This window comes from Haematobia irritans, chromosome 3 (assembly GCF_050003625.1).
Source record: "Haematobia irritans isolate KBUSLIRL chromosome 3, ASM5000362v1, whole genome shotgun sequence".
Lineage (NCBI taxonomy): Eukaryota > Metazoa > Arthropoda > Insecta > Diptera > Muscidae > Haematobia > Haematobia irritans.
In genome coordinates, this window is record NC_134399.1 from 214,741,899 (window position 1) to 214,759,130 (window position 17,232).

The 17,232-nt window shown below is 30.2% G+C and overlaps 2 protein-coding genes across 8 annotated transcripts in view; both read right to left on the reverse strand.

The window, feature by feature from the left end:
* Positions 1–2,027, reverse strand: part of LOC142232070 (calaxin) — a 40,039-nt gene extending 38,012 nt beyond the window's left edge. For both annotated transcript variants that reach the window (XM_075302781.1, XM_075302780.1), the window contains exon 1: positions 1,915–2,027. In XM_075302781.1, the coding sequence (XP_075158896.1) occupies positions 1,915–1,918 (4 nt within the window). In that variant the 5' untranslated portion in view covers positions 1,919–2,027. The remainder of the gene's footprint in view (positions 1–1,914) is intronic.
* Positions 2,028–6,827: 4,800 nt separating this feature from the next.
* The window catches only part of UbcE2H (ubiquitin conjugating enzyme E2H), a 38,287-nt gene continuing 27,882 nt past the window's right edge, over positions 6,828–17,232 (reverse strand). For all 6 annotated transcript variants that reach the window (XM_075302788.1, XM_075302791.1, XM_075302789.1 and 3 more), the window contains exon 2: positions 6,828–7,657. In XM_075302788.1, the coding sequence (XP_075158903.1) occupies positions 6,924–7,478 (555 nt within the window). In that variant the 5' untranslated portion in view covers positions 7,479–7,657 and the 3' untranslated portion in view covers positions 6,828–6,923. The remainder of the gene's footprint in view (positions 7,658–17,232) is intronic.

The following is a 17,232-nucleotide window of genomic DNA, read 5'->3' on the forward strand; positions in this document are numbered from 1 at the left end:
GAATAGGCCGTAAATACTATGACATCTGTAGATGGTGTCTGGACCCGGCAGTAACGAAAGACTCGTACAATTTCCTGTTTTAGTGCCCACCACCATCCTTTAGAAGAAACAAGATACTGGGTTCCTTTTCCTTTCAGGCTCTCACTGATCTGCGGAGGTGCAGTTTAAGAAACATAATTACCTTCATCAGGGCCTCTGTTTGGTTGTCCGAAGATTTCTTTTATAGAAGACGGGTAAGTGGTAATTCTGAGATTACTTTAACGGGGACCACATCGGGAGGAAGAAGCTGAAAATATTACATCGAGGAATCACAATGGACCTATATCATCGCTACTACAGACTCGTAAGTGACACTTCAACAATCGCCAACTGTGATGGGGGAAGCGTATCAAAAAGTACGAAATGTACATGAAAGTATTTTGCCATCACTATTGTTACAAGAGCCATTTTATATTTTATTTAAATAAAAAAGAAAATTATGTGCTGAAAACGTAAAGGGTGGTTAAATTGTAAGGGCCGATGTTGAATGTGAACCACACCTAAACGCCAAGTTTTTTTCCGAATTTTATTTGACATTTCTCTATTTCAGACTTACTCAATTTGAACCATGGACGTCGTGAATGGACAGAACGATTCCAAGAAATGGCAACAGTGGATGATCAATTTTTGAAGAAAATCATCTTCAGTGATGAGGCACATTTTCACCTCAGTGGATTCGTCAATAAACAGAATTGCCGCATTTGGGCGAATGAGAATCCAATAGTGATTGTCGAAAAACCAATGCAACCACAAAGAGTGACTGTTTTGTGCGGTTTATGGGCTGGCGGCATCATCGGGCCGTATTTTTTCCAAAATGAGGCCGGTCAGGCAGTTATTGTGAATGGTGTTCGCTATCGTGAGATGATAACGAACTTTTTATGGCCCGAATTGGAAGATATGGATGTGGACAGCAGGACGATGCCACTTGCCACACAGCTAACGAAACAATGGCTCTTTTGCGCAACAAATTCAATGGCCGTGTTATCTCACGTAATGGCGATGTCAATTGGCCGCCAAGATCATGTGATTTGACACCGTTGGACTTTTTTCTTTGGGGTTATTTGAAAGAAAAGGTGTACGTCGATAAGCCAGCAACAATTCAAGTGCTAAAGGATGAGATAATTCGGCACATTAACGGCATAGAACCTCCATTATGCCTCAGCGTCATCGAAAATTTGGACCATCGGATGAAGGTGTGCCCATTTGGCCGATATTTTGTTCCATACAATGAAGGTACTGTTATTGGCGTCGTTCTAAATGTATCTAAAAAGGCACCTAATAATTGCACTCATGCGATGCTTTTTTGTAGTAACTTGGTGTGGTGCAATTTCATCATCAATTCAACACAAAAATGAATGTTATATTTATTTGAGTTTAACTAGGTATAATTTTTTTAAAAAAATTATTGCATCTCCACACTCGAATATCCACTACCAGGTAGTCACTTATAAAAAGTTTTATTTATATTATTTATTATTATTATTATTTTTTTTAATATTATAATTATTTAAAAATAAAATGAACTAAATCCTTTTAATTCCACTTTTTTGATTTTCGCCCTCCTGAATTTTTTTTGGTGATTTGAGCAACTCAGCTGATTACTGATAAGTTCGAAAGAAAACGCCGTGGAATTCAGAACACCGAATTTTCACGTGGAATTGCCGCGAATGGGAGAAATGGGATTGAAGTGGATATGCGAAAATTCTATTAATTTCAATATGTTTGGCTTTTTCTTTTTAATTTTTTAAAGGAGTTTTTTTATTTTTTTTTTTTTACTTTTTTTATTTTTTTATTCTAGGTTTAGTTTTAATTATTTTTGTTTCACCACAAAAAAAAACTATTGTTTTATTTAATTATAAAACAGAAGATATTCACCCATGGTATATGTATTCCGGCACTTGAACTCTTAACTAACTAACTTCAATGTGGAAGACCAAATCTAAGAACATGGAATTTTCTTCGTTTCGCAAAAGTAACCATGGTACGCTAAAGCAAATTAACTTTCGATTGTTGTTAAAAGGCCAAAAGTTATACACCATTCATTCACTCGTTGAGGAGCAATGACAACAATCACATGCAGAAAAATCGTGCAAATTATAATAATGGTAATAACAATAATCAAAATATGATGAGGAATAATAAGGAAACTCATTCGCTCGTTCGTCCGTCCGTCTGTCTGTCTGTCGCATATTAACATTAACATACTTATTTACAAAAAAACCCCATTAACTTTGCGGTTTTGCCATAGGTATATGTATTTATTTTTAGTTAGCCTTCTTCTAATGTTGGCTCGTTTAGAGAAAGGATTCATGTCTGACGTACATATAACGATGGATGGTTCGTTATATATGAGGAGGAAATTCATACAACCAGAGTCACCTAGAATATATCAGAATTTGTGGTTCCATAATGAGAAGTTTGAGGTAGGAAGTTGATTAGATTTACGACGGCTGACGACCACCATAACCCGAATCAGCAGCAGGTGAATAAATTCAACGTCAATATTACCTAAGGTAACAATAAAACTATTGATAAAACAGCGTTATTCGCATTCCCGAAGAGAATCTGCACACACGCAATGCCATACGTAAGACATACAGTGGGCCACAACCACGGATGCCACAGTTGGTAGCAAAAATGGTAGAGATTTTACTGTTTGGTAGAATTTTTGACAAAATTTTCTATAGAAATAAAGTTTTGACAACATTTTCTATAGCAAAAAAAAAAATTGTTGACAAAATATTCTATAAAAATAAAATTTTGACAAAATTTTCTATAGAAATTAAATTGTGACAAAATGTTCTATAGAAATAAAATTTTGACAACATTGTCTTTAAAAACAAAATTTTCTTTAAAAATAAAATTTTGGCAAAATTTCCTTAGAAATAAAATTTTGAGCAAGTTTTTTATAGAAATAAAATTTTGAAAAATGTTTCTATAGATATAAAATTTTGACAAAATTTTCTATAAAAAATAAAACTTTTGACAAAATTTTCTATTGAAATATTTTGACAAAATTTTCTTTAAAAATAAAATTTTGGGAAAATTGTTCTATAGATATAAAATTTTGACAAAATTTTCTATAGAAATTAAATTTTGACAAAATTTTCTATAGAAATAAAGTTTTGACAACATTTTCTATAGTAAAAAAATTTTGACAAAATATTCTATAAAAATACATTTTTGACAAAATTTTCTATAGAAATTAAATTGTGACAAAATGTTCTATCGAAATAAAATTTTGACAACATTTTCTTTAAAAACAAAATTTTGACAAAATTTTCTTTAAAAATAAAATTTTGGCAAAATTTCCTTAGAAATAAAATTTTGAGCAAATTTTTTATAGAAATAAAAATTGAACAATTTTTCTATAGATATAAAATTTTGACAAAATTTTCTTTAAAAATAAAATGTTGACAACATTTTCTATAGAAATACAATTTTGACAAAATTTTCTATAGAAATAAAATTTTGACAAAATTTTCTATAGAAATAAAATGTTGACAAAATTTTTTACAGAAATTAAATTTTGACAAAATTATCTATAGAAATAAAATTTTGACAAAATTTTCTATAGAAATAAAATTTTGACAAAATGTTCTATAGAAATAAAATTTTGACAAAATGTTCTATAGAAATAAAATTTTGATAAAATTTTCTATAGAAATAAAATTTTGACAAAATTGTCTATAGAAATAAAATTTTGACAAAATTTTCTATAGAAATAAAATGTTGACAAAATTTTCTATAAAAAATAAAACGTTGACAAAATTTTCTATTAAAATAAATTTTTGACAAAATTTGCTATAGAAATAAAATTTGGCAAAATTTTCTATAGAAATAAAATTCTGACAAAATTTTCTATAGAAATAAAATTTTGACAAAATTTTCTATAGATATAAAATTTTGACAAAATTTTCTATAAAAATAAAATTTTGACAAAATTTTCTATAGAAATAAAATTTTGACAAAATTTTCTATAGAAATTAAATTTTGACAAAATTTTTTTAGAAGTAAAATTTTGACAAAATTTTCTATAGAAATAAAATTTTGACAAAATTTTCCCTAGAAATAAAATTTTGAGCAAATTTTTTATAGAAATAAAATTTTGAAAAATTTTTCTATAGAAATAAAATTTTGACCAAATGTTCTATAGAAATAAAATTTGGACAAAATTTTCTATAAAAAATAAAACTTTTGACAAAATTTTCTATTGAAATAAATTTTTGACAAAATTTTCCTTAAAAATAAAATTTTGGCAAAATTTTTCTATAGATATAAAATGTTGACAAAATTTTCTATAGAAATAAAATTTTGACAAAATTTTTTTTAAAGTAAAATTTTGACAAAACTTTCTATAGAAATTAAATTTTGACAAAATTTTCTATGGAAATAACATTTTGATAAAACATTCTATAAAAATAAAATTTTGACAAAATTTTCTATAAAATTAAAATTTTGACAAAATTTTCTATAGAAATAAAATTTTGACAAAACTTTCTATAGAAATAAAATTTTCTTTCGTTTTGTTTTCTTATTGTTGGTTTATTCTTCAATCATTATTGTTGTTTTTGATTTCAGCTTAAAACCATGCATTGACTAAACTACAAGTGTAGCTTAACCAACGGAGGAAAAGAACGTTTGTCAAATTTATTTGGACAAAGCCCTACAGACTGCAAGATGGTTGGATAGGCGCACGTTTCGGAATTACCACATTCCTCATCAGCTTCCTCTACTTGCAGTGAAACTAATGATTTGACAGTGACAAAGGAAAAGAGATAAGTTTGTAAACCTTTCTTCGGAAGGTTCAAGTGTGGTTCACTTTGGGTTTAGTGAACTACCTGAATTTATTCTGATAATTGCCAAAAAAATTAAATGACAACAAGAACAACAATAATAAAATAAAATTTTGACAAAATTTTCTATAGAAATAAAATTTTGACAATATTTTCTATAGAAATAAAATTTTGACAAAATTTTCTATAGAAATACAATTTTGACAAAACTTTCTATAGAAATAAAATTTTGACAAAATTTTCTAAAGAAATACAATTTTGACAAAACTTTCTATAGAAATAAAATTTTGACAAAATTTTCTTTAAAAACAAAAGTTTCTTTAAAAATAAAATTTTGAGCAAATTTTTTATAGAAATAAAATTTTGAAAAATTTTTCTATAGATATAAAATTTCGACAAAATTTTCTATAAAAAAAAACGTTGACAAAATTTTCTATTAAAATAAATTTTTGACAAAATTTGCTATAGAAATAAAATTTTGACAAAATTTGCTATAGAAATAAAATTTTGACAAAATTTGCTATAGAAAAAAAGTTTTGACAAAATTTGCTATAGAAAAAAAATTTGACAAAATTTTCTATAGAAATAAAATTTTGACAAAATTTTCTCTAGAAATAAAATTTTAACAAAATTTTCTATAGAAATAAAATGTTGACAAAATTTTCTATAGAAATAAAATGTTGACAAAATGTTCTATAGAAACAAAATTTTATATTTTTCTTTACAAGAAAAATAATTTCTTGCTATTTGTGATTCCGAATTTCGGACCATGGGGGTTTATGATGAATAGAAAAAATAAAACATATATTATTTAGATTTTTTAATATGTATTTTTTTCTTTTAGTTTGATTTTGTTTTTTTTTTTTTTTTTTTTTTTTTAATATTATTTACTTAACTCTTAACTTTAATTTCAAAATATCTTTATATATATTTATATTTATTAAACGTAATTTAATATTTTTACTTGGTTTTTGTATTTAAGTTACGTACTAAAAGTATTATTAAAAAAAAATAAAAGAAAAAATAAGCAATAATATAAAATTATAAAGAAGGGAGGAGACCTTGATATGTAAAAAAATTAATAATAAAGAAAATATTATGTTATGAGAACAATAAAAAATTTGTTGCATTGTTTCTCTCCAAAAAAAAAATTAAGAAAAAACCTCAGAAACATACAACAAAAAAAGACTTAAAAAAGTAGACAAAGTATTAATGGATAATTTAAGAAAGTGCAAAATATGTCGTTTTATTTTCATAATGAAGTTGACAATATATTTTTGTTTTTCATAATAAAAAAAAATATAACCCAAAACAACAACAAATGGGATAAATTTAGAGAGTAACAAAAAAAAAATAATAATCTGATAAAATATGGAAGAGTTGGTGATAGTCTACATGGAGAATTGATTGAGAAATTTAGAATTTGAAAATAATTTGCATAATTGTAAAACTAAAACCATTAAAAAAAAAAAAGAAAAAGGACACTTATATTTAATGCAAATGAATGTGAACAAAAACATTTTTAAGGTGGTCGTCGTTGTGGGGAGTGATTTTTTTTAACAAAAAAAAAAAAAAAACTTATAAAAATTTTCTTTTTTTGTGTTTTTCCCTTCTTTTTTTATACACAATCCTTATTAAGTGATTATATTCATTTTCATTCCATTACATTCTTATTCCCTTATTGAAGATATTTCATTAAAATAAATGATTGGCTAAGGTTATTGTTGCTTCAAGATTTTGGTTTTTGAATTGTGGAAATTGGATGGATGGATGGTGGAAAAGGATAGAAGACACAAAAATAGTTATAAAGATATAGAGGAGGGGAGTAGATACAATAAATATAATTTTTAAAGGATTTCATGGGTTTTTGTTTCTCTATTTCCATAAGGAGGATAATAAGATTGGTTGGTTTGTTGTTTTTTTTTTCTATTGTTGTTTGCTGCTGTTTGCATTTTCTTGTGTATTGTTCTTCAGAAATTGTTTTAATCTAAGTTTTTGTTTTTTTTTTCGTTTGTTTTTGTTTTTTTTTTTTAATTATTATTGCAATTATTTTCAAATTCATATAATTAACTTAATTATAAACCGGTATTATAATTCCATATCCCTTGCTTCGTCTTCACTATAGTCTGACATACTGGACTCATCCGTATCACTACTCTCACGTTCCACCTGGGCGGCTCTCAATGCTTCCTCTGTGGCAAAGCGTTGCACATAATCGGCCACTTTGCGATGATATTCTTCGGGTTCGTGTAAATATAGAGAGGCTGCATCACGATTTAATGGATCCACTGGATTCGGATATGTGAGCAATTGTGGCAAAAATGATTCGAAAATATTTGACAAATCATATAAGGCCGTCCAGGCTTGATTTATCACATCCAGACACACTGTCCCCGATGATTCATCAATATTGGGATGATATATTTTATTCACAAAACCTATGCTAGGTGATTTGAAGGGATAATTGTCGGGCAGGTAGACACGAACCTTCCAAACGCCTCCCTCGTACGGTGTCCCATGGGGACCAAAGAATTTCACATGAAACTCATTAAGGCCACCAATTATGGTAACTTCATGTTTGGACTCTATCAATTTGATGACATCGTTGTCCATACGTCTTTTTCCAGCACTTGGCGAAGACATTTTCTGATGATTGGTGGGTGGGGAGGGGTAGGACGATGTAACTGCAAACTATGCGGCGGCGGCGGCGACTGTAGCCAAATTCCCAAGGTTTTCAAAATCTCTGCGAAAACCACGATGCACCACCGTGGCCTTCGTTTGTATTTTCAAGCAAGGCCAATTATCAATCTATGCTTTAGTTTCTGTAAAGAGAAATGTAATATACAAAACTGGATTAGATACTGGAGAATATTGACACTTAAATTTTATCTTAAATTTGGAATAAAAAGCGTAATAAACAAACAAAAAATGCATACAAATCCCAACACGCGCCAAATCAACTGTTTTTCTTTTTTGGCGGATGCTAAATATTTTACAATAAAAAGCGCACACCACAACGATGATGTTGTTGTTGACGTCAGCGTTTCTTTTTTTTTAGCATTCAAGAACATGCTGCCTTTATACCCCCATCCTCTCTTCACTATTCTCTTGACATGTGCAACAGCGATAACACAACAGTAGATGCATTACATACATATACAGAGACAAACATGAGAGCACTATGTAAAGGCAAGTGAATTGAAAGAATGAACAGAAATGAGGTCAGTAGGTCAACGAAAATAGCATAAAATCTTCAATGTGCTATTTGTTATTTCAATTTTTTGTAAAAAGGTTTTCAAAGACCTTTTCCTTTGATTCTCTTTTAGTTTTAGGGAAAATGGGTCAGCGAACGGTTTGCTCTGATTATGTGCCTGTTCCATTGAACTCAATGTGTCCTAAGTAACCCTTCAATGTACATATGAACATAGATAATATATGCAATAACATTTTGCCATGACATTGTTTCTCCTTGCCTAAGGCCAGGTTTTTGGGTTTATATGACAAGACAAACTTTTTACAAAATTATGATGTATACTTTTAGGCTCTGTAATTAAATTGGTTTTTTTTTTTGAAGTAACATGCGATAGAGCCAAGAATCGTTCTTATCTTTTTCTTCAAACTGATATGAAAATAGTATTATTATTTTTTTTTAATTGAATATTGACACAAAGAGCCAATTTTAAAAAAATGATTTCAAAGTAAAATCCCTTACAAAAACATAGGCAAGTATTTGTAATATTACCCTACAAATCGAATTAATAACATTTATGTCCAATATACAAATAATAGATGACCAATATTTACGCGCGTAGGATTCTTATGTAAAAAATAAAAAATTCTAAAATATTTTATTCTTATAATATTTTTATACCCTGGGCCACACTGTGGAACAGGGTATTAGAAGTTAGTGCATATCAGAGATCTGCAACGAGTATGATCAAGCCTATTCAATCATCTCTTTAAAAAAAACGAATATAATCACTCATGTGCATAGAAAAAAACGAGTTCGTTCGATCCGCCTAAACTACAATAAAAAATGTTGTGATTTCAAATTGTATTGATTGAAGATCTTTGTTACAATCAAACAAATCATACGCTTGTGTTGGTTAGGAGGTTGTGAATGATTATACCGAACTGGACGCTCAATTTCAGTGAACATGATTGGCATCAAAGACCATTAATAAAGAAGACGTGAGATAAGCTTGCTCTTCCTCTTTTTCTTGAAAAAACAGAGATTTTTTTTATTTATTTATTTAATACAATATAATATTTTAAAACATATAAGTTATCGGCCTCAGCGCCTTCAAGGCTTTATAGAGACCATATTATGGCAACGTTATAATATTGCTTATATACTATATATAGTAATAATATATAACAATCTCTAAATTCATCTCAATAATTATTATTAACTATAAAAGCAAATCTACATTAGTTAATAAATAGCGTCTAATTTCATTCTTAAAAGATGAAATAACAGATATCGTTTTTAGACTCTCGGGTAAGTTATTGAATTCTCTTGGTCCAGCATACGTAAGTCTTTGTTTTGTCAAATCAATACGACATTTAGATAAGCTTAAATTATTAGCTTGTCTCGTATTTCTCCCTGTTCTGGAGAAATTGGGAACAAATCGTATAGCTCTGGAATTTATACACCGTATGGATTTAAATACATATATCAGCAGTTGTTGTTTGTATAATCCACGAATTGGCAAAATGTTTCGATTGTACAAAAGCGTGGTAGAGTAGCGAATCGGCAAGTTAAATACGAGTTTTAGTGCTTTATTCTGAGCTGATTGTAATTCTCTTAACGATCTTGAGGTACGACAACCATAAATTATTGGCAAATATGTCAAATGAGAATGAACCAAAGAATTATAGATCATCAACTTCGTCTCAGTACTCAAAATATTGCGAAATTTATACAGCACGCCAGTAGCTGATGATACTTTTGATTTCAGGCGCTTAATGTGTTCGTCCCATAACAGATTGTTAGATAAATGCATTCCCAAGTATCGCACTGTTTTTGACTCTCTAACACTTATTCCGTTCACATGGATTGCAATTTCACCATCGGCCTCTTTAGGATTTGGTCTGAATCGAATGAATTTAGTTTTTGTTGAATTAAGAACTAGTTTATTAATACGGACATATTCTGCTAAAACCGCAGCATCATATTCTGCTTCTGCTTGCAATAAAAGTTCATGTTTGTATTTATAAAATATGCAAATATCATCCGCAAACATTACCAATTTTCCATTGAAACTAATATTTTTTAAATCATTAATATACATTTTGAAAAGTAGTGATCCCAAGACGCTTCCTTGAGGAACACCATGTGCAACAGGCAATAAATCGCTTTTACCATTTCCAACTTGGACATATTGTTTCCTGTTTCTCAAATAATCTTTGAACAATTCAAGTGTTTCCTCTCCTATTCCAATGTGAGACAATTTCTTTATTAAAATATCATGTTCTACAACGTCAAATGCTTTTGATAAATCAAAAAACACTCCTGCTACGCCTTTAAATCCACAATCTATACCAGAACAGATGTATTCCATTACATTCCCCAGAGCTTCCTCTGTCCCAGATCCTTTTGTAAAGCCATACTGATGTTCATACAAGGCACCAATACTATTTAGGTAATTAGTCAATTGTTCAGAAATTATTTTCTCAAAAACTTTATCGATAATCGATAACACTGCCACTGGTCGAAAATCCGTAGCATACCTAGCAGAAGTATGTTTTGGTACGGGAATAACCTTGTGTATTTTTAAAGAATCTGGGTATTTTTGGGTATCAATCATTTGGTTAAATATTTTTACAAGTAGTCCAGTTATTAACTCTTTCTTCTCCAATATCATGCGAACATTTATATTATCGTATCCAGAACCTTTAGATTTATTAAGCGAATCAATGATGGATATCATATCGGATTCACATATTTTCTTTAAATGCCAACTATTGTTAATAGTATCTAAAGTACCAAACATGTTAATGTCGTCACCAGGATAACTCGGAATACTGTTTTTCAATTCGATAACTGAGTCGACAAATTTTTTATTCAGCATCGCAGCTTTATCTGATTCTTCTTCCACAAGTTCTCCATTGTCATCAACCAAATCGTATCCTTCTTTCTTATCTCTTCCCAGTTCTTTGTTTAAAAATCGCCAAGTTCTTTTAATATCAGTGCCACATGATTGTAGATTGTACTTATAATATTAATATCATAATATCATACATGTTCCATATTAATATCATACATGTTCCATGAGACGTTGCCACTTTTTTTCGGTTTCTCTTTTCATTTTGCATTAGTAACAAAACTTAATTCGCTTATTTTAGCAATTTTTTTAACTCTTAAACGAACAAAAACACTTTGTGAAACATTTTATTAATAATTTAGTGCAACCGACACAGAAATTTGCGTGAAATGTTGGAGAAAATAGCTAAATAAAATTGTCTGCATCAAACCAGTAAGTTCGGAGCGCTTTTCCAACAAGTATGATATTAATCTCCGTTTTCTATTACTAACACTATCAAAGCCCAATTCACGTCTTCTTTATTAATGGTCTTTGATTGGCATGATTTTTCTGTTTGTTGTGTTTGATTTGATTTGATCAACATAGAAATGAACGAGCCTGAATAAAATCAAGCAACATAAATTTCAATAAATAAACAGATATGGAAAACAAAAACCCTTTTATTTCATTTGGTTTTATGGCTTAATTCTATGATAAGGAACTTCGTGAAATTAAATACACAAAAAAATTTTTTTTTTTTGATTCAATCACGAAAATCATAGTATCAATCATTGTTTTAATTGGACATTAAAAAAATACTTGATTAAAAAATTAATTGATTTCATTAACAAATTTCAAATAATTTTTTAATTGATTAAATTAAAACTTTAATTGATATTGATTGTTTGAAATAAATTTTTAGTTAAAAATAAAAAAATCCATAACCTTTTTTATTGACTTCCGAGTTTGATTAACAAGTTAATTGTATCAATTAATTTTTTAATTAAACATTTTAAAATTTTCAATCATTGACTTAATGCTTCTATATTGATTAAAAAGTTAATCGTATCAATTAATTTATTAATTGAAATTTTTTTCAACTTCAATCAACTTTTTAATTGGATATATTCTGTTTGTACAAGTGTAAAAAGTAAATACATTTTTATGCATGTGGATTTTGATATTTTAGGTATTAAAATATTTATATAAAGAATTCAAAAATATGCTTTCAAAACTATCAAGTTGTTGTTAGTTGTTTTTAGTTCACGTGAACCGAGGTGGAATGTACGTAACAATCAAATGTACCGAACAAACTCGATTGAAAACAAAAGTTCACTCTCGTTCATTCAATTCCAAACAACGTGTTTAATCATCCAAATGAATGGAACCAGTGATTCGAACTGAGTGTTTGATCGAGATCAATACAACATCGCTCACCCTCGCTCATCGAACCAAACAAAAGCATCAACATAAATCGAGTCACTGAGTGAGTGCAATTGAAAAATGATGTTACTCGTGCAGTTCTCTGGTGCATATGTTTGCATCACCAAGAAGGAGACGAGATAGACATATGGTGTCTTAGGCAATATTGCTCAAGTCGGGTCCCTGAGTGAACACGTTTTTGTGATCAAAGTCCAGGTCGCAGTTTTCGTCCAATCGATTTCAAATTTTTTGTTTTTGTTTTGGTTCAGAATATGACCCTATTGGAAGAAACCGGTTCAGATTTAGATATCGCTTCCATATATATCTTTCGCCCCATATGCACTTACATATATGATCCCAGAAACCAGAGTTTTACCCGAATATGTGCGTGAAGATAAATTCCGAATTTATTTAGTACAGACACAAACCATTTTTTTTTTAGAGCTCTGTTAATTAGTTGACAGAGCTTCATAAAGGAGCTAACATAGCACTGTAAAGAGTTAACAGAGGTATTTTCTGGGCTAACCAATCATAGATTTATTTTTTGATCACCAGGAAAAATATTAAATAGTTCTTCCTGACCAATTTATTTTATCTAAAATCAAACCACCCACTTGTGGCATTATCACTCACAGCTACATTCACACATATGTCTCAAAATGTTGCAGAAAATTGAGTTTGTCGGCACAAAAATTGAGTTTGTCGGATGGGACTCACGTGACCATTGTGGCCACAAGGACCATTGTCCCACTATGACCCATACACCATATGAAAGAGCTTGGAGAGCTATATCGATATTGGAAATAATTTTGTAGATCCGCCGGTCAGTTTTGGAGAAAAATAAAATTCTTTATAAAAATCTGGACAGGATGCCTCCAGTGGCCATTGTGGCCAAATGAACCATTGTCCCACTATGATCCATACACCATATGAAAGGGCTTGAAAAGCTCAATCGATATTTTATAGGCTTTTTTAGATCCGCCGGCCATTTTTGGAGAAAAATCAAATTCTTTAAGAAATTCTGGACAGGATGTCTCCAGTGGCCAAATGAACCATTGTCCCACTATGATCCATACACCATATGAAAGGGCTTGAAAAGCTCAATCGATATTTTATAGAACTTTTTAGATCCGTCGGTCAGTTTTGGAGAAAAATAAAATTCTTTATAAAATTCTGGACAGGATACCTCCAGTGGCCATTGTGGCCAAATGGACAATTGTCCCACAATGACCTATACACCATATGAAAGGGCTTGAAGAGCTCTATCGATATTTGATTGAATTTTTTAGATCCGTCGGTCAGTTTTGGAGAAAAAATTTTATAAAGAATTTTATTTTTCTCCAAAAATGACCGACGGATCTAAAAAAATCTATAAAATATCGATTGAGCTTTTCAAGCCCTTTCATATGGTGTATGGATCATAGTGGGACAAAAGTCCATTTGGCCACAATAGCCACTGGGGACATCCTGTCCAGAATTTCTTAAAGAATTTTATTTTTCTCCAAAAATGACCGACGGATCTAAAAAATTCTATCAAATATCGGTAGAGCTACCCAGCAAAAAAATTTGGAAGTTCTTCCAGAGGAACAATTTTAAAAGCACTTCCAGAAGATGTACTCCCAATGATGTTCTTTATTTTAACTACACAGGAAGTTCTTTTAATTCAATTTTTTTATAATTTGCTTTTTTCATATTTTTAATGGGTAATGTTAACTTTTTTGTTTCAAATAGGTTAACCCTTTCACTACCGAAATAAACCTAATTATAAAAACTTTTATTTTTCTTCTTTTTTTACTTGTACTAACAGCATGTAGAACAAAAATTGTCAGTTTGAAAACCTACCTCAATTACTTCAAGAGCTATATGAGGTTGTTCTGAAAACTTGATTCTTGAATTGTGACCAAATGGCCTTACGAAAATAAGCGCTATTTGGCCTATAATATCTTTCAAAGTGTGAGAAAAAATACAAAAAAGAACCCGTAAAAATATCAGCTATAGTTTTTGTATAAATGTCCATTTACTAGAAACATACAGTACAAAAATTGTCTCAAATTTTCGTATTTTTCGTTTCTTGTTAAAGAAGTTTATAAAAATGTATTTTAGACCTCACCAATATGGACAATATTTATAGCTTATTTAGATGAAAGCCTCTACTTTAAAATAACATTGAGAAATAAATCGAAACTAAGTGGGAAAATAGAATTTGGTGTCTTTTTCGAATGTCCTTCTAAGTGGACATCAGTAGTGAAAGGGTTAAAATCAGAGTAAGAATTCTTAAAATGGTACAAATTATTTAAATTTTTTCGAAAAAAATGCTAAATCCAATCTGAAAAAATTGTGAATTTTTGAAAATATTTGCAGTCAAACGTTTCAGACAAGCGTTAGAATCCATTAAAAATTATAAAAAATTATAAAAATTATTTATTTGACAAAATATCACAGAAATTTTTAATTTACATCCAAAACATTAAATTCGGATCACACCTAAAGAAGTGATGCAAATTCAGTGCATCGGCTGTTGAAATGGAGGACTTCCGTCCTATGACAAGCCCATGTTAAATTCATCGCTTCTGCGTCAATTTTGCACCACTTCCGGATCCAAAAAGAACATTTGCATTATTTTTTTGGCGACGCTTTTTTGCTGGGTCTTGAAGCTCTTTCATATAGTGTATGGGTCATAGTGGGACAATTGTCCATTTGGCCACAATGGCCACTGGACATCCTCTCCAGAATTTTATAAAGATTTTGTTTTCTCCAAAACTGACCGGCGGATCTAAAAAATTCTATCAAATATCGATAGAGCTCTTCAAGCTCTTTCATATGGGGTATGGGTCATAGTGGGACAATGGTCCATTTGGCCAAAATGGACACGTGAGTCCCATCCTCCCAAAAAATTGTGCCGAAAAACTCAATTTTCTGCAAAATTTTGAGACATATTTGTGAATGTAGTTGTGAATGATAGTGCCACAAGTGGGAGGTTTAATTTTAGATAAAGTAAATTGGTCAGGAAGGACTATTTAATATTTTTCCTGGTGATCAAAAAATAAATCTATCATTGGTTAGGGCAGAAAATACCTCTGTTAACTCGTTGCAGTGCTCTGTTATCTCCTTTATGAAGCTCTGTTAACTAATTAACAGAGCTGCAAAAAATGGTTTGTGTATGTGCTAACTAAATTCGGAATTTATCTTCACGCACATTACCCTAATTAGGTTGAAATTGTACACTAGTAATACGCTTAGTAGTGTAACCAAGTTTGCTAAATTTTATTGAAATCTGTTCAGATCTAGATACAGCTCCCATATACAGGGCTGTTCAAAACATTTGCAACTAGCCCTACCATGAACGTAATCTAGGTATATCTCTCATAATAATAATTTTATTGGTTAACATCCACTTAAAAAATGAATGAATGAATGAATGGATGAATGAATGGGCTGTTATAATATATTGATATTTCCCGAAAGTTAAAAGGATTGTATGATTTGACTTGTAATATTTTCTTCTTTTTTTATTTTTTACCTGAAATAGTTATAAGGACCTATAAGAGGATACCTTAAACTTACAAAAAGGGAACATTTGGTCATTGCTTAATTTGGTCGCCATGCACCAAAACTGTGCACTGACTTAAAAGAAACCCTAAGACTACGCCAGATGAAGATCATATAATCAAATTAACAATTCACTCAAATATCATCTAAAGGAGTCAAAAATTAAATTAAACTGGATATACCAACCACAGCGATCAGATGTAGAGCTTTAGAAGTCGGAGTGCAATTATACAAAAATGTCAAAAACTACTTATTTCCAAGAAATACAGGTTAACTCGCCCTCAATTTTCACAAAAATACCTTAAATGTCCTGAAGATCAATAGAAATGTGTTATATTTTCCTACGACTCAAAGTTTAACGTGCATGGATCGGATGGTAGAAATTTAGAGCGAAGGCTGAAAGGAAAGTGTTAATCGAAGAAAAACAAAAAGCGTCAATCATGGTGGGGGCAATATTATGGTCTGGGGGTGTTTTTTTCTATTCAAGTTATTGGCCCGATTTATAGATTCGAGGGTATTATGCTCTCGGAAGTATACCAAAACATTTTGTCTCATGTGATATTGTCATAAGCATTCCGGGAAATGCCGTATTCATGGATTATTCAGCGCGATCATGACCTCCAGTACATGTATAAAGTAATAAAACAATGGATTTCCGATGAATATTTGCGGGTGCTTGAGTGGACTGTTCAGTCGCTTAATGTAAAAGTCATAAAATAACCTATGGAACCTTTGTAGAACGAAAACTTGGTATTAAATTTTTGCAAAAGGCTTATGATCACCATTTGAACCTGTACCATAGGATCATTGACTATTCATTCCTAACCAATGGCAAGGGATTGCGCAGAAGTAGTCAAACGGCATGGCTATAGTATCAACTATTAACATTTATCGTTAAAAGTTACAAAAACTTTAATTATTCTTAAATATATGTGACACTTAACATTAGTTGCAATTGTTTTGAACAGGTGAAAAATCTTATTTTTAAATAATTGTCTAAATTATCAAAAAGTCTTTGTCGTTAGTTCCCTTATTTTCTTAAATTTTTAAAATTGATATAATAAGCAACAACATTGCATTAAAAGTTTGGTTTTAATATTTTTATTTTCATCATAATTACGGTTTATTTTCAGCAGGGAATGTGGTTGCAAATGTTTTGAACAGCACTGTATATCTTTCGCCCGATTTAAACTCATACAACCAAAGAGACCAAAGTTTTACTCGAATTTACGTGAAACTTTGCACAGGGAGTAGAATTAAGATTCTGGATATCTATGCCAATTTTGGTTGAAATCAGTGAAGCTTTAGATATAGCTCCCATATACATATATCTTTCGCCCGATTTTCCGTCATATGACCACAGAGGTTAAAGCTTTAATCCGATTTACGTGAATTTTTGC